The sequence below is a fragment of the Fragaria vesca genome, linkage group LG6 (genome assembly GCF_000184155.1).
Source record: "Fragaria vesca subsp. vesca linkage group LG6, FraVesHawaii_1.0, whole genome shotgun sequence".
NCBI classification, from domain to species: domain Eukaryota; kingdom Viridiplantae; phylum Streptophyta; class Magnoliopsida; order Rosales; family Rosaceae; genus Fragaria; species Fragaria vesca.
Window position 1 is genome coordinate 14663759 of NC_020496.1, and position 16619 is coordinate 14680377.

A 16619-nucleotide genomic window follows, 5' to 3' on the forward strand; every position below is an offset into this window, starting at 1 on the left:
CTCTCTCTCTCTCTCTCTCTCTCTCTCTCTCTCTCTCTCTCTCTCAAACAAGGCAACCTTGGTGAATATTAAATGATACAAAAATAAAATAAAAGGTCATCAAGTGGAAAGTCGGATTCCAGTCATTCCACGAATAACTCAGGTTTCAAAACTCTTGACTTGATTTGTTGATATTCCATTCTTCAGGTTCTAGAGGCATTCTTGCCTCTAGGTTCGGAACTTTGGATGTTTAATGAGGTTCCAGAAAAAGAAAGAGAGAAGAAACTTACAGATGGTGGACTTGAGATTTCTCGATTGGAGAACATAAAACTCGTTCACAGAGAAGGAAATGCTGTGATAAGACGGCATCTAGAGAGTCTTCCCTTGGAGACTTTTGATTCTGTATGTACCAATCCACTCCTCATATTTCAGAATTTGGTTACCACCTGCATAATGTTTTCAGCTGGAGCTCAACTGTTAATTGTAGCACTCATCATGCCACTTGTTTCCTTGACCATTGACACTGATTCAAATATAATAGCATGCTATGCCTCTAGACATAAATGAGTCAATTTCAAAGTTTCCTTAAGACTACTTTTTATCTGATAGCTAACTCTAAGCCGACAGATATTAATTCTTGCAGATGAATCACTAGAGGACTCTGTTGTGCATTCTGACTCTAGATCCCTTGCCACTCTTCTCCTTATACGAGATATACAGGTAACTGTAATTGCTGCATCCTACAAGACATGTCACGCGATAAAATAAAAGGCTTACATAATTGCTTATCAAAACCTGTGATAATATCTTGCTTGTTCTAGAGTGCAGTCCTTTAGAAAGGGGAAACATGTTTGGGCCCACACTATAGTTGGTCGAATGATGCAAACGATCCATTAATAAGTTCCCTTAAGGAATCACCCTTGGATTTTTAATTTTTAGTTTTTTACTGTAGTTTTTTAAATATTTTGAAATGTGATGTGTTGGTAAGTAATCATCTAATTCATCTTCTATTGCGTGCCAAGAGGTCATAAAAAGGGGTGGATGGTTATCCTACCACTTCCACTCGTACAGTGTCTGAGTTTTTTCACTCCTGTTTGCTTGATCAATCACCAATAAAAAAAAGTTTATTGCTCCTGCTTGCTTAATGAATCCCTATAAAAAAACTGTTGAAGCATTAATGCATTATCATAATATTGATAAAGTTTGATTACTAAACAATGATATTCTTTTGTTTTGGATTGTAGTCAAAGCGTCTTCCTTACAAAGAAACAAAGCCAACTTCCTTACGGTTATCTGCATTTTCGCATAGCTCTTGGATTTGTGAAATGCAGCAAGCTTCTGACAAATCGATAATAATAAGTGAAATTCTGGATTCTAGGACTAGAAACCTGGTCTCTGTTTCCAGAATCAGTGATTATGTGCTGTCAAATGAACTTGTTAGTATGGCTCTGGCAATGGTTGCTGAAGATAAGCAGATAAATCGTGTTCTTGAAGAGCTATTTGCGGAGGAGGTACTCTCCAGTCTTTCTGGAATTGATTTTATACGAACATGCTGTGGTAGTTTATATGTGCATTAGGAAAACAGAAAAAACAAATGAGGACGCAGTGTAAGTTTTGTAGGCTTTGGATAGATCAATATGGACAAGTTGAAATTAAGAACTGAAACTTTATAGGCTTGGATTATTGTGGTTGAATGCAGGGGAACGAGATGTGCATAAAACCGGCTGAACTCTATTTATACGACCAGGAAGAGCTCTGCTTTTATGATATAATGCTTAGGGGTCGTCAAAGGCGGGAAGTTGTGATTGGATTTCGCCTTGCAAATACAGAGAGGGCCATAATCAACCCATCACAGAAATCAGCAGTACGGAAATGGTCTCACGATGATGTTTTTGTGGTCATCTCCATAAGTGAATGAAATGTCATTTTTCGCATGTATTAAATGGAGTACGGGTGTCATCTGGACCTACCTGTTTGTCACTTCCCAACTTGATACAGCAACTGATTTAATGAATTCAAGGGTCTAGTCATTGGCTTACTATACTGGAAACGAATGTTCTGGATTCATGGGGGAAGAGATTTGTCGTTGTGCAGTGCCTGTTCATATTGAACAACATGGTGTCATCTCCCACTCGAGTTCTTTGTAGATAGTCAGAATGTCTAGTTGCTTATATGGAAAAGGGATATCTGCATTGTAACTTAAAATCAGAATATCTAGTTGCTTATATGGTGCAACCTGCAAGCAATCCTTGTAGTTGAACAATTCTGTCTAGCATGACAGATTGACAGATTCTGTATCTGTCAATTTGTATCGACAGCATGTTCGTATCGACAGCATGTTGTTAACTAAGATTTTTTTTTTTTTAAGGTAAGAATGAGGCCAAAGGCCCAGAACAAAGAAACTACAAATAGAAACTAACCAGTACTACTGGTTCTAAAACTTCCACACCTAACAACTCCCACAATATCATCAAGGAGAGCTTAGCAGGGGGCTCATGGAGATAACAGATGACTTGAGCATTGAGAGTACTGTTCTTGGCCAGCAAATCAACAACCATATTCCGCTCACGGTGAACATGCTTAACATGGACTGAGGCAAAATGTTGAAGCATAGACCTGCAATTTGCCACAATGGTGCCCAGAGGGTGATACTCACTCTCATAATTTTGCAGAAGATTGATGAGAACAGCAGAATCTGACTCCACTTTGGAAATCTGACCAGCAATAATCCAAGGCCCTCCACATAAAACCTCATTCATGTCATCTTCTAGATTAAACTTGACAATGAAATAATAATTAGGCAAGTCCACAAGTTGCCAACCTCCTTTAGTCTGCCATTTGCGTCTTCTTAAGAATGAAATCAAAAGTATTTGTAGAGTTAGGCCATCCAAAATCCAGTTTGTTATGGACCTTCTCAGAAAAGCAGACCTTCAAACCATGCTTGCCTTGAGAGTAGCATCATAGAAATTGAAGTCCTCCATCATCGTTGTTTGAAATCGGTCAACAAGATTCTTGAGCATAGATGCGTAGCTCAGAGATGGTAGAGACTGAGGAGGTTGAACACAGCAAGAATCCAATTCCTCCGTACGTAAATTTTCTAGATCTGAAGAAATATCGTTTCCAGATTTGGTACGTTTGCGCTGTAACATTGAAGTATCAGAAACTCTGCCGCTTCCGAGTGGAAGGGCAGAGAACATGAAGACCGACGTCGCCACCACTTCAGAAAAGAAGACCAAGGAATTCGCTGGAAAACGAAGGAAGAATTAGGCCAATCGATGCAATCAGTAGGGTTCTCTCTGTTTCGCTGGGCTCTCGAACAAGGACGAGATGTTAACTAAGATTTTTGTAACAATCAACACCTAATTTATATTTTTTAACAATTCTGTCATTTAAAATGATGATTGTGATAGTCTGCTCTAGATAATTGAGAGTTTATGAAAAATCAGTTAAATTATTTAAGTTGATTATTTGATGATGATAATAATAATAATAATAATAATAATAATAATAGAAAAAGAAGAAGACAAAAACTACGGTTGCAGTTTTACAAAAGCGGAGATGGGTTTGATTATCTGTGAGTATATCGGTATAGCCAAGAATAAGAGCAACGCGCACTCAATACTTTTTTTTTTGGATACATGGGGCCAAAGGCCCAAACAAAGGAACAACAGATGTTGAGGATGAAAATCTGGTTAGGGGCTAAAAAGGAATGCGCACAGAGAGATCCATGCAAATTGGGATTTATCCGTCAAGAGATTGTTCACTAGACCTACGAAGCGAACAAAGAGGTTGAGGGAATGTCCGGATTGCTCCGGACAATTGCCCTCTAACGCTCAAGTTAGACATCTTAGTAGACAATTTGTAACTCAAAATGGGGGAATGAGTTAGTTACCTTTATTTGTGAGGCTAGATGCCTATTTATAGAGGTTGAGCGAGGTAGATTATCTTCATGGCTGTTGACAGCCTGGCACGAAAGGAATCTTCTAGAAGCGTGCATAGAATCGAGGCGCACACGTGCGTCCACGTGTCCGGTTGGGATGCGTTCTGGGGTAAGTTTATGATATGAGAACGCACACGCAAGGCTAATTAAAGCGCTTGGCATTGGTTCCCTCCACAAGTCCCCCAAATTCCCAGGTAAGGATAATGACTTGGTTGGAGATAATACAGATGCAGCAATATATTATACAATAATACTATTACAAAAAAATTAAAATAAAATAAAAAAACAGAACAACATATTTCAGAGCAAAAATATTGAGGAATGTACAACAAACAATGAGCAATATTGTAGCCAAATTTGAAAAGGAAAAAAAAAAAACTTTACCCAGCATTTGATATTATTGATGTTGAGGAGAAGCTAAATATGAACTGAACCCTCAGGGCTAACCCAAAACTGAATCCTTGATTTCCTGCAAAACAAAGCAAATGGAAATATCAAGCAAACCAAACATCCAACACATTAGACTGTAGAAAAAGAATCCAATTCATTTCAAATCAATACGCACGTCATTACCTATGTTCATCAATCATGAACAACTCATAGTACAAATACATACCCTTAATGAATGCAATCAAGGCTATAATATTGAATGCTACCGATATGGAATAATTATATTTACATAATTGACTTCCAAAAAAAAAAGGTTCTTCATAGGAAAGCACATGTTCTTGCATTAAACTTTAAAATGAGAGTGTCCCATCTTGTTTCTAGTACACATGAGGCATTGGAGGTGAGGCAACCTGCATCCAAATTTTAGTAAAGCAGAGTTAGAATATGAACCCAATTTTCATCAAGTTCATGCTCATATTCCATCAGCCAAAATGAATTACACATATCTTAAAACACCCAACAGACTAAAATGCAGTACAGATGTACAGAGTGTCAAACACAAAGCAAGAGGGCATCTGATATTCATAAGTTCATAAGTGCATTCTAAAGACATCATAAAATGCATCATTCAGGGTTAGTTTTGTATAAAGATCCAAACTTTAACACATACAAATGGATTCTAACAAAAAAAGTTTACATTAGCCTAAAAGGAAAAAACATGAAAAAGGAGTTGTGATAACAACATCTGGTGGACATCAATGAAGTAAGCTGAAACATCAATATGCAGCTTAAATTTTAGAAGCTTATGAAATACAACATTAGTAAGTGTAACCTGTCAGGGAAAAACCTTGAGAAGTCATCACATGTGGGACTATCTCTAGCCAGGTTGTTATGAGACACATTCTGCAAGAAATCAATTTCATGTTAGAAAAACTGAATAATACATGGGCAATCTTATATCAGACAGCGCTAAACATAAATTGAAATCAAAATATTCAGAAACAATTACTCACAGCATTGCAAGACTAAGGCAAGAGATCAGTGACATCAATTCCCTTGATATTTTGTTGTGCTCTAACAACCTGCAATAATTTTCATCAGTGGCAACATTATCAAAACGAAAATGTCAAGTCTCAGTACGTAAATATCCTAAACTTTGGAGCACAATATACACTATGTGTCCCCGCGCGCTGCCGCTGGTTAAGATCGACAATTCATATAACAGTAATAATACACAAAAATATAAGCAGTACGTACTAAGTAGTTGTTGTTGTGATATCAATGTCTGTTACAGTAGATTAAATCTTTGCCCATCACAAATGGATGTTAAAATACACAATATAGATAAAAGGTAGATAACTGTACTCTACATCTTCAGAATCCAACACCGCTGTAATTATGTACAAAATTCTGGAGCTTTTTCGCGATGGGTCTTCATATTTTGGTTTCTGAATCGCATTCCTCTTGTGAGTTATGATACTGATATTATATATTTTTCTTTCCTTGGCTGTTCAAAATTTGGACACCAATTCATTTTTATTGACTCATCAGATCAAACCAAAATTGTTGCAAGTTTGGGCAATAGTTCTATCATGTTCAGACAAGAATCATGGTGTCATCCTATTACTAGAAGCCACAAGAACTCATAGAAAGCATCCTGAAGTGTATGCCCTATTGAAGGTTGTCACGTCCCAGCTCAAACTAATAGCAAACAATACAAATTCGAATGGGTAAAGGACATGAAAGTACGAACTTCAGAGCCTCTTTACCTCGACTTTCGTCGTTGATCGATCAAGCAATAGCCACAGCGCAGCTCGCGCCGTCTAGGCTGTTCAATAGCCACCAATACAACGATCCGAGGTGACCGTCAAGGCGGTTCAAACGAAACGGAAGATCATGTCAGGCCGGTGCATCCGGGTTCTTCAATCGGGTCACGAGCCCTGATACTTGCATTTCATGATTCAGAAGGGAAGAACTTGCCTCACATCTCGAATTCAATTCAAATATCTGGGTTGATAATTCAGACTTCAAAGGAATCAGAAAAAAGAAAGGGAGAGATTCTCCTCCCCCCGTGCTTATCCTTTCCTCTTTTCTTATATAAACCCAAATGGACGTTTTAGATTAAACGGTGGAGGTGTATAGACCAGATTGAACCATGCTTATTTTATTTTTATTTTCTTTCTCTAATATATCTATAATTAAATCATAGTACACATGATTTCACTTAAAGGAGGATCTTACATCATCTAAAATCACGAAAAGTTACTCTCGAGCACAATTTAGATTCTGAGATCGTCAAATGCTCCTCAAGCAGTCTCAACTGAGCTAGACTAATATATAGTTTATGTTACTAACTAATGTCGGGATGTTATATACTCACCCCCTTAAAGAAAATTTCATCCTCGAAATTTATAACGGGTTGGTAACAAATTAACAAACATATAATCGGATATTAGCGAATAATACGTCTACATTTAACAAGCAAGCATATTGGTTTTAACATATTGTGCATTTAGTACTTTGCTGCAAGACACAACAGTTGTAAACAAAAAGAAAATTAAACAAAAACGAAATAAAGTCTCAATTCGTATCACAATGTCACGTGGAGTTTTTCTCGATTCATAACTCTCAAGGTTGAACACATACACATCACACGATAATTCAGAATTTGTCATGAGATAGGATTGAGTCTCTTTCGAACTTCAAAGTTACATATCAACACTTTCTACTCCACATCTCATAAGTTCGTACCTTATTCACAACATATATGATCGAGTACATACACATCATCACACAATTTTAACGAATCAAAATCTAAACAAAAGTGAGATCACATCTCCACATAACATATCACAGATCAGAAATCTGTCTAGTTCGCAGTTGATCATGCAAAATTTCAAACTTCAAACACTTGCACATATCCTCTTCTTCTTTTTTTCTTTGTCTTTTTTTAACTCAAACAAGGGAAGAACATTTTCACAAAGTACTGATAGGAACACTCACATCCATATCCTTATTCTCAACTGAAAAAGGGAGAGCCATTTCATGAAATATAGATCAAAACACATATACACGTCCCTATTCAAAACTGAACAAGGGAGTGCCATTAACAAAGTACGGATCGAAACACATATACACGTCCATGTTCACAACTGAGTAAAGGAGTGTCATTTCAGAATACTGATCGAAACACATATACACATCCCTATTCACAACTGAAAAAGGGAGTGTCATTTCACATAATGCATATCAGAAACATACCACATCATTCCCCTGTGGATGAGGCCCACACTAACCCCTGTGGCCGAGGTCCACACTCTTCCCTTGTGGATAGGGTCCACACTAACCCCTGTGGCCGAGGTCCACACTCTTCCCTTGTGGATAGGGCCCACACTAACCTCTGTGGCCGAGGTCCACACTCTTCCCTTGTGGATAGGGTCCACACTAACCCTGTGGCCGAGGAATACAAAAAGATCTCATAACAGAAACGACATATATACCACAAATATATTCATCAACAAGCATCTAACTTCAGAATTTGGTCACGATTAATCCACACTCCATAGAAATTCACCATAATCTCTAAATCAGTAGTACACATATAGAAGTTCATGAGCACAAAGTTTCAAACCAATTCTGAATTTTAATTCCCACTCAAATTCGAATTCAAACCGGTGCACTACATAACAAGAACACAATTTCAGAACAGAGCACTCAACCTCAGAAAATCATCACAATTCACCTACCCTATCAAATAATACCAAACTTTCCAGATCAAAAGTTCACATATAGAAGAACATGATTACAAAGTTTCAGACCAAATAGAGTCCTAAATCCTGATCAAATTTAGACTCAAAACTGCTACACTGCAAATATCAATACAATTTTCAGCATCAAGCACTTAGCTTTGGAAAATCAACATAATTTATCTACCTTACCAAATAACACCAAACTTTACAGATCAGTGGTACACATAAAGAAAAACAACTCCACAAAATTTCAAACCAAACCAAATCCTGAAGCCCAATCAAATTCGAATTCGAAACAGTAACACTACATAACACAACTACAAATTCTGAACGGAGCACTTAAATTCAGAAAATCACCACAACTCATCTATTTTATCAAAACACACCAAAATTTCCAGATCAATAGTAATCACATGGAAGAATAAGGGTACAAAATTTCAAGTCAAACGGAATCCTGAATCCTAACCAAAGTCAAGCTCCAAAACAGTTCAGACAATATATTGAACATATACTAATCTTTCTATTCTAATCCTTGAGTTTACTCTCTCTTTTCTAACCCAAAAACTTCAGACCGAAAACTACTTCAGATATATGCAAAGACACACTTCAAGTTTAGAAGACTTCAATCTATTGTCTATCAGCATAAATTCCAAAAGATTTAAGCCAAACTAATTTGTAATAAACTTACCTGAAGAAAATGATTGCAGCTTCAGCTATTTCTAAGACGAGACAAGACGTATGATATGAAACCTCCCTTTCTTGCATCTTCTTTTCCCTTCTATGGTTCTCAGTGATCACATGTAGTTACATAAATGAATAAATATGATAATCAATGATACCAGATTGACATCACCTTACATTAACCAACACATTCTCTCTAAAATATGGTTACTAACTTTTTGAAGCCCTTAAACTTATTTTCCAAAACATACACAGCTATACATACGCACATATAGTTGGTGAGTAAAAAGGCAGACATAAAAATTTATATCTGAAGCTATAGAATAATAATCTGATATACTAGAATATGTATATGAGTCCTTTAAGCTAGCAGCCCTTTCATACTTCTATTTTCCCTTGCATGATCCAACATTCCAACCTCTCAAATCAACAAACCGATTCTCTTTCATAGCACTAATCTGCCTTCAAAATAATAAGCAAGTTACCGATCATCACTCATTCAATTAATCCCACTGAGTAACACATCGTTCATAAAACCCAAAAACACAAGAGTGCCACTTTCAAATTTGAACAAAGAAAAGAAAAGCCTCAAAATTCCCCAAAAGAAAAAATCAATGCGCTAAGCCATCACCATGAAGAAAAAGAAAAATAGAAGATCATAAACCAAATATACAAACACAGCGACTCACCCTCATCTTCTCCAACACCACATGCAACTAAGAAACATCAAACACCAACTTGTAATCAAAACCACTTAAAAGTCTAGACCTTGACCGATCACAATTCACAATAATCAGTATCAAGCTCTTACGATCATGAAATTGAAAGTCCAATCCGTTCCTCCCCAACAATTTATACCCTGGCAATCATATCCCTGCTCTGATACCATTTGTCACATCCCAGCCCAAACTAATAGCAAACAATACAAATTCGAATGGGTAAAGGACATGAAAGTACGAACTTCGGAGCCTCTTTACCTCGGCTTTCGTCGTTGATCGATCAAGCAATAGCCACAGCGCAGCTCGCACCGTCTAGGCTGTTCAATAGCCACCAATACAACGATCCGAGGTGACCGTCAAGGCGGTTCAAACGAAACGGAAGATCATGTCAGGCCGGTGCATCCGGGTTCTTCAATCGGGTCACGAGCCCTGATACTTGCATTTCATGATTCAGAAGGGAAGAACTTGCCTCACATCTCGAATTCAATTCAAATATCTGGGTTGATAATTCAGACTTCAAAGGAATCAGAAAAAAGAAAGGGAGAGATTCTCCTCCCCCCGTGCTTATCCTTTCCTCTTTTCTTGTATAAACCCAAATGGACGTTTTAGATTAAACGGTGGAGGTGTATGGACCAGATTGAACCATGCTTATTTTATTTTTATTTTCTTTCTCTAATATTTTTATCATTAAATCATAATACACGATGGAGACATGAATTCACTTTAAAACAAGGATCTTACATTATCTAAGAGCATCTCCAGTAATAGAGTTAAATTTATTACTAAATTTGTCAACATTTAGATTTAAAATAGTAATTTTTGAACTTTTGCTCCAGCAGTATTACTAAATTATATACATTAGCTAAGTTTTAGTTAATTGTCTCCCAAAAATTGATAATTTATCAATTTTCTCTATCAACTTCTTAAGTATACTGCTGGAGCAAAGATTCATTTAAAAATTGATAAATCTCTAATTTTTTTCAATTTATCAATGCTGCTGGAGATGCTCTAAAATCATGAAAGCACATTTTAAATTCTGAGATCGTCAAATGCTCCTCAAGCAGTCTCAACTTAGCTAGACGAATATATAGTTTATGTTACTAACTAATGTCAGGATGTTATAAAGGTAATTGAACACACAATTTTTTCCTACGTCTCTCTAATTAATCTTATCTTTCCACCAAGAACCATTGATTTATCATTACGTTAAATTTATTTATTTTTTGTGAAATTTCTATCCTAATTGTTGTTATTTATTACATATTGGACATGTAATTCACTGGTTTGTATACACAAGGAGTTTCTGGGTTTCGGCTCTTCTCAACTCTCAGTCTCATCATGGGCATCTGCTTTTGTTTTAATTTTTGAGGAAGACTGTATATTTAGATTCATTAGTAGCATTGCCTTTGGGACAGTTGGTTAAGTAGGTTTTTTGTTCTAGTCATGATCTATTTTTTTGAGGAGAAAGTCATGATCTATTATAAATTGAGAGATTTATGAATAATTTTGGTGTTAAACAAGAGTCCGGATTGTGTTTTTACTGTTTTATGATGAAGTGTTAAATTTATTCACCAACTGTGACGGTTTGTGTGTCTAAGACCATCTCCCATCATAGGCTAAAAAGCCAAATTTAGCCTATAGTTACTCCCACCATAAGCCAAATTACAATTCCCAAGGTAAAAAATTTAGCTTGAGCTATTTTGTAAGCCAAATTTGGCTTATGAAATTTGTAGGCTAAAACTAAGTATTATTTTATTCAAACTTTAGATTTTGTTCTTCTAATTTCACTAGCATCTAAATTGAAAATTCGTTACTAACAAAATTTTATACCATTGTGACGATCTCGACGAGATATTTCATATGAGTCCCATATCGAATATATTTATATAAAAAAAAATTTCATGATTAATTATTGAATTAAACAAATAAATGATAAAATAAAAATAAATTGATTTATCTAAGGATTTAGCTTACTGTAGGAGTGCTTCTTTAGGCCAAAATACTATTAATTTGGCTAAAAATTTTGCTTATAGTGAGTTATGGTGAGAGAATTTAGTAAGTTAAAAACAGATTTTATAGAATATTCTTATTTTGTAAGCTAAATTTAGCTTAAAATTTGGCTTACAGCTCTAGGTGTGTAATTGCCTGCATGGATACCCATTCAAAAATTTGATTTTTTTTTTTTTTTAATTTCTATGGAGTCACCATTCAGTTCAAGGACCCACAATTATTTACTCACCAAAAAACCGATAGTGACTTTGTTTGGTTAGCCAAGCCAGCGAAAGGGACCAACAGCAATATTAGTCACTAAAGCCGTGTCTATTAATTATCCCCACTAATCAATTGTGTCCTTTGATCCAACACACACCATTTTTAATAGCCCACTTCTATGGTAGTGAAAACTGACATCCTTGGATAAAAAAATAAAAATAATAAAAAAAATAAAATCTTACCAAAACAACTTTAAATAATATATTAAAGGTATTAAACGATTTACAGAAAAAAATAAACATATTATTAGGGGTAATAAATATTGAGAAATCCATTAATAAAGTTTATAAAAGGTAACTCATAAGCCACAAACATGAAGCACGTACAGTAAACCTTGTATTTCTTACCACAACCACGTACAGTAACTCAAAAGCCACAAACATGAAGCACCACGAGTACCTCTCCCTCCTCCTCCTCTTCCTGCTCTTTCTTCACGTGGACGACAAAACGGGCCTTCTTGCCTTCAACTCAGGCATCACGACTCAACGGTAACGACGGCGGACGAGACTATTGTTGTTGTTTCGGCTTCGGCGTAGAGTCGACGGCAACGACGGTAATAACAGAGTAATCGACGTCGTGGATGACGATGTTATTGGTGACGTAGACGTCGGGACGCGAGAGTTGGTCTTGAAGAGGCTGAGATCAGCATAAGTGAGGTGCTGAGGGACGACGTGATAAGGCAAGAAGATCTGGTTGGCGATGGGAAGGCACGAAACGGCAGCGTTTTCAGACATGTGTGGTGTCGTGTTAATTTCTTGCGTTTAGATTGATTTTCTTTATTTGCACCCCGAGTAAATATACCTGACCAACAAAAAGCAGTTACCTGATATTAATCATAATCATAGTATGAATGTGGTAAGATCCAAGACTAAAATTTCGACAATCGATGATATTTTGATTCTCTAACAAATAGATTTTTCAAAGAAAATATTGAGAAATATTGATAGGGGCAAAATTTTGAAAGGAAAGTAAAAATTATGTGAAAATATATACACTGGTTTTTTGATACTTATATACTAAAATGTTCTTCATGCTAACCAAATATCACTTCAGTAGAGTTGGTTGGGGGAGTTTGAACATGGGGTTGCTACGGTTTGATTCCCCTCACATGCGCTTTGACTTTTATTCCAATTTTTCACATATGGGCCGAGTTGATGTGAGTTGGGTCGAACTAATGATATAATCTTGTGTGTTTCGGCAAAATATCGAAATTTTCTCACGATATTCAGTTGATAAGCAAAGATAATATCGGATGATGAGAAAAACGATATTCTCGGCGAAATATCGCTGAAAATCCCGATTTTAAAGACCATGGGTAAGATCCGGATCAAGCTCGAGGGGGTCCAGATCGAGATGCATACTTGTGCCAGTTGTGTGTTGTGAGGGATGGGGATGGAATATTTATATTTAAGAAAGAACACGGTGAAACACGGATATGTTTTATTCAGTACTTCTCAACAACCAACCAGTCTCTGAATCCGAGAAACAGAACCAAATTCGAAAACAAACAAGATTGTCTCGAAAAAGGAAGTAGAAAGAAGGGTGTTGCACAGGCAGCCTAATTGAACCAAATACAAATTCAAATGCAAATTCAAAGGGAACCACAAACGGACCCAGCAACAGCTTAATCAGCTAGCTACGAGGGGGGGGGGGGGGGGTGGAGGGAGGGAGTACATTACATTACATGCATTGGATATAAGAGATGGATGGGTGTGGGCGGATGATGAAACATATGATTTTTGAGTAACACAAATGAATTAGTAGCCTGCAGGCTTGTAGGCGATGAAACTGATGCACTGAACTTGACGGACATTGTCGAATCCGATGATACGGATGAAAGCATTTGGATAAGCCTTCTTGGCCTCCTCGAGCTCCTTCAACACTTGGGAAGCGTCGGTGCATCCGAACATGGGCAACTTCCACATGGTCCAGTAGCGGCCGTCGTAGTATCCCGGTGACTTGTGGTTCTCACGGTACACGAATCCTTTCTATATATACACAATTACAGTTACAGAGCACCACCGGTACCAATAATCAGTAGTTAAACAAGTACAATTAATTTAACTTGAGTAAAAATTATATTAGTGAAAAAATAACTAATTAATACCTCCAACTCAAATTCCAAGCAGGGAACCCATTTGTTGCGGAGAAGGAAATCAACTTCCTTGGCCAAGGACTCGGAAGTAAGCGGTGGAAGGTAGGACAGCGTCTCGAACTTCTTCAAACCAACTGGAGGCCACACCTATACAGAATATATAATCGGAGTCGATCAATTAGTAAGGTAGGATACCTAGCAAGTAATTAAGCTTCACGCTAGTAAGTGGAAATTAAACTATATATATACGATGGTGAATTAATTCACCTGCATGCATTGCACTCTTCCGCCATTGCTTGGGAGTGAGGTAATATCACTGTTGGTCTTTCTGGTGATGGGGAAAGCTGAGGCAGACTTGAGGCCAGTGAATGGCGCAACCATGCTGGCTTGTGCCGGGGAGGCGGCGGTGGCGACTGCGGCAGCCGATGATGAGAACATGGAGGAGGCCATTACTGCTTTATGCTTTTGTATAGCTGAGCTCTAGCCCTCTTCTTTCTTCTCGAGTGGTCGAGTTGAGGAAACACGCTATACCTAGCTTCGTATATATAATGGTATGATCCACCACAACCACATCCGACCACCCCAGTTCAATTGACTCTATTCAAGACGAATTGTGGACCGTCAGATCCTTTATGTGATGACATTACGCTTTATCGACCACATAAGGCAAGAAAGTTTTGATTTCTAGCCTTATCATCGTTACTCACCACAACGACCATGCCACGTGGATCCGTATTATCTTATCTAATCCAGGGCGGAACGTGAATGAGTGATGGTCATTGGCTAAAGTTTGTTTCAGTCGTTAGAGAGGGCAAAGGGGTATTGTCCTCACTTTCTATTCCTTATTTCGAAAACACACGCACTCGTCTCGCCTACAGCCTCTCAATCCAAAACAGTAAACTTCTCGTTAACTTTTAGCCTAGGTCTGCCATCAACCAACTAACCTTTATGATATTACGGCCGATGCGACAAACAATATATATTACCTTTTAAGTAATTATTTTTAAGTGATCTGATCACTTACCTTTTTTTTTTTTTTTTGGTAGAACTTGATCACTTACAATTCTTCTCTTAGCACATAACTTAAAATACATAAAATGGCTTAGTCAAAAAAAAAAAAAAATACATAAAATGTATAGAACTCATATGGAATAACATATAGGCCCCAACATGTGTAGTTAAGAGTTATTTAAGGTGATGATGGCGCTTTATTTGTTATACGAGATCAAAATGGTACTTCCTTAATGGTTTGTTCACGGAAGTATTTCTATCCATGTTATTGAATCTTCTTTGTTGAATGATGGTTTAAAACAGTAGCGGAGCCAGATATTCAAATGTACTGGGGCACAAAAGTAAAATAATACAAAAAAAAATCTTATAATATAACAATGTATTCGTTATTCATGAATTGATAATCGATATAGATTTAAACTATGTTTTTATTTTATTTTAATTGAGTTTTCAATCACGAATGAATAACACGAGTGATGAAGCTAAAACATTATAGGTGAGAACCTTTAGAAATTAAAAAAAGAAAAAAATAGCTATATATATATATACATACACACATGACTATTCCAATGAGGAATTACTATTTTTGTTCATTTCTAAGGATAGACCTACACCATTTGATGTGTTTTTTAATGAGTTTGGATAATTGAGATTAAAACAAAAAGTTTAACATTTTATATCAAACATAGAATTTGAAGTTTATTCATTATGTATCCTAAAAATAAACACGACTTGAGGGCGTACGAACCCGCCCATCTGTCCTTGCCAAAATAAGTTTTCTCTATTATTTTGAAGGACATTTGACCATTACCAACTAATTTTATGAGCTTATTGCCCATTCCAATAATAACATTTTACTCATTGCCAATTTGAACAAATCTGAAAGAAAAAGACAATATTATCCTACGTAAATATCAACTATTAACTCTCTCTCCACCGGCAACCTCATCTTTGCCTCCACCTTCTTCGACGACCTCGTCCTCGCCTCCGCCAGAGCAACATGGTGGTGTCGTCCAGACGGGAGCCGGATGCTGAGTCCTCGCCGTTGGATCTGAACCATGCTCACGATACCACTAGCGGCACCGCCGGATTCGGATATTTGATGAGTTCTTCTTCCTGCGCATCACCAGATTTCGCCGGTTAGAGCCGTCATCGGTGTGATTCGACCGGACTGAACTAGCATGTACGTGATTCGATGGCAGAGTGACTCAGACTCGTCCACAGTGGTCGATCTAAACCAGCAGGTACGTGATTCGACCGAGGAAGGAGGATTCGACCTCGACCTTAACCTGACTCCTCTGACAGATCTCACCTGATTTTTGGTTTTAGAGGATCCGAAGGAGGGTTCGAAAGATGATTAGGAAACTTCTTTTTTTCTTTTTAATTTTTTTTTTTGTTTTACCTAGGGGCTAGTAATCGTTTTGTTTACTAGAGGCCAATAATACGTTTTTACTAGAGCCAATAATTTTTGTTAATGTGTTTTATTTTCTCTTGGAGGTAGTGATTGTGTAGATATGGTCAAATTGTTTAGTTTTGAAAAATATGGAGGGTAACATATCAATTTAGAGTAAATTACATAGTAGCACATGACCAAATTTACAAACACAAAAAACCCACTTTCAATAATTTTTATATAATAAAAGACATAAGCCCAAGCCTACCACCAACTAAGCCCAGACCTGACTTCAAATTTCACTCTAAGAAGACGAAAAACCTAATCGTACAACAAAATTACGAAATATGCCATTGAGTCTAAGACTTGATTTCAGATCTCTCTCTCTCTC

The 16619-nt window shown here is 37.0% G+C and overlaps 2 protein-coding genes, 2 non-coding genes and 1 pseudogene across 5 annotated transcripts in view; 2 read left to right on the forward strand and 3 right to left on the reverse strand.

Annotated features, from left to right (window-relative positions):
• Positions 1 to 2316, forward strand: part of LOC101312370 (ion channel DMI1-like) — a 9584-nt gene extending 7268 nt beyond the window's left edge. Inside the window, exons 9-12 of the mRNA XM_004305365.1 lie at positions 187 to 381; positions 607 to 699; positions 1224 to 1490; positions 1679 to 2316. Coding sequence (XP_004305413.1) covers positions 187 to 381; positions 607 to 699; positions 1224 to 1490; positions 1679 to 1897 — 774 coding nt within the window. The 3' untranslated portion in view covers positions 1898 to 2316. The remainder of the gene's footprint in view (positions 1 to 186; positions 382 to 606; positions 700 to 1223; positions 1491 to 1678) is intronic.
• A 1223-nt stretch (positions 2317 to 3539) lies between these two features.
• Positions 3540 to 6195, reverse strand: LOC101297750. 2 transcript variants are annotated; one of them, XR_184918.1, is made up of 4 exons: positions 6079 to 6195; positions 5323 to 5391; positions 5142 to 5212; positions 3540 to 4719 (listed from the first exon to the last, which is right to left on the reverse strand). It is a non-coding gene; the product is annotated as an uncharacterized LOC101297750 (transcript). The 2 variants fall into 2 exon arrangements; XR_184917.1 differs by lacking the exon at positions 6079 to 6195 and having other exon boundaries at positions 5323 to 5470.
• A 462-nt stretch (positions 6196 to 6657) lies between these two features.
• Positions 6658 to 9942, reverse strand: LOC101298236. Its single transcript, XR_184919.1, has 3 exons — positions 9717 to 9942; positions 8747 to 8836; positions 6658 to 7759 (listed from the first exon to the last, which is right to left on the reverse strand). It is a non-coding gene; the product is annotated as an uncharacterized LOC101298236 (transcript).
• A 3192-nt stretch (positions 9943 to 13134) lies between these two features.
• On the reverse strand, positions 13135 to 14370 carry LOC101315253 (ribulose bisphosphate carboxylase small chain, chloroplastic-like). The gene is made up of 3 exons (XM_004303089.1): positions 14092 to 14370; positions 13837 to 13971; positions 13135 to 13717 (listed from the first exon to the last, which is right to left on the reverse strand). The coding sequence occupies exons 1-3, from the start codon at positions 14272 to 14274 to the stop codon at positions 13487 to 13489; spliced, it is 549 nt and encodes a 182-aa protein (XP_004303137.1). The 5' UTR covers positions 14275 to 14370; the 3' UTR covers positions 13135 to 13486.
• Positions 14371 to 15835: 1465 nt separating this feature from the next.
• Positions 15836 to 16619, forward strand: part of LOC101312658 — a 10456-nt pseudogene continuing 9672 nt past the window's right edge.

Bases quoted from the DNA above. Each gene is read 5' to 3' on its own strand.
- LOC101315253 (XM_004303089.1), bottom strand. From the start codon at position 14,274: ATGGCCTCCTCCATGTTCTCATCATCGGCTGCCGCAGTCGCCACCGCC. The intron at 13,972-14,091 runs GTGAATTAATTC...TATTCTGTATAG, and splicing joins GAAGAGTGCAATGCATGCAG to GTGTGGCCTCCAGTTGGTTT. The intron at 13,718-13,836 runs GTATTAATTAGT...GTGTATATATAG, and splicing joins GCTTGGAATTTGAGTTGGAG to AAAGGATTCGTGTACCGTGA.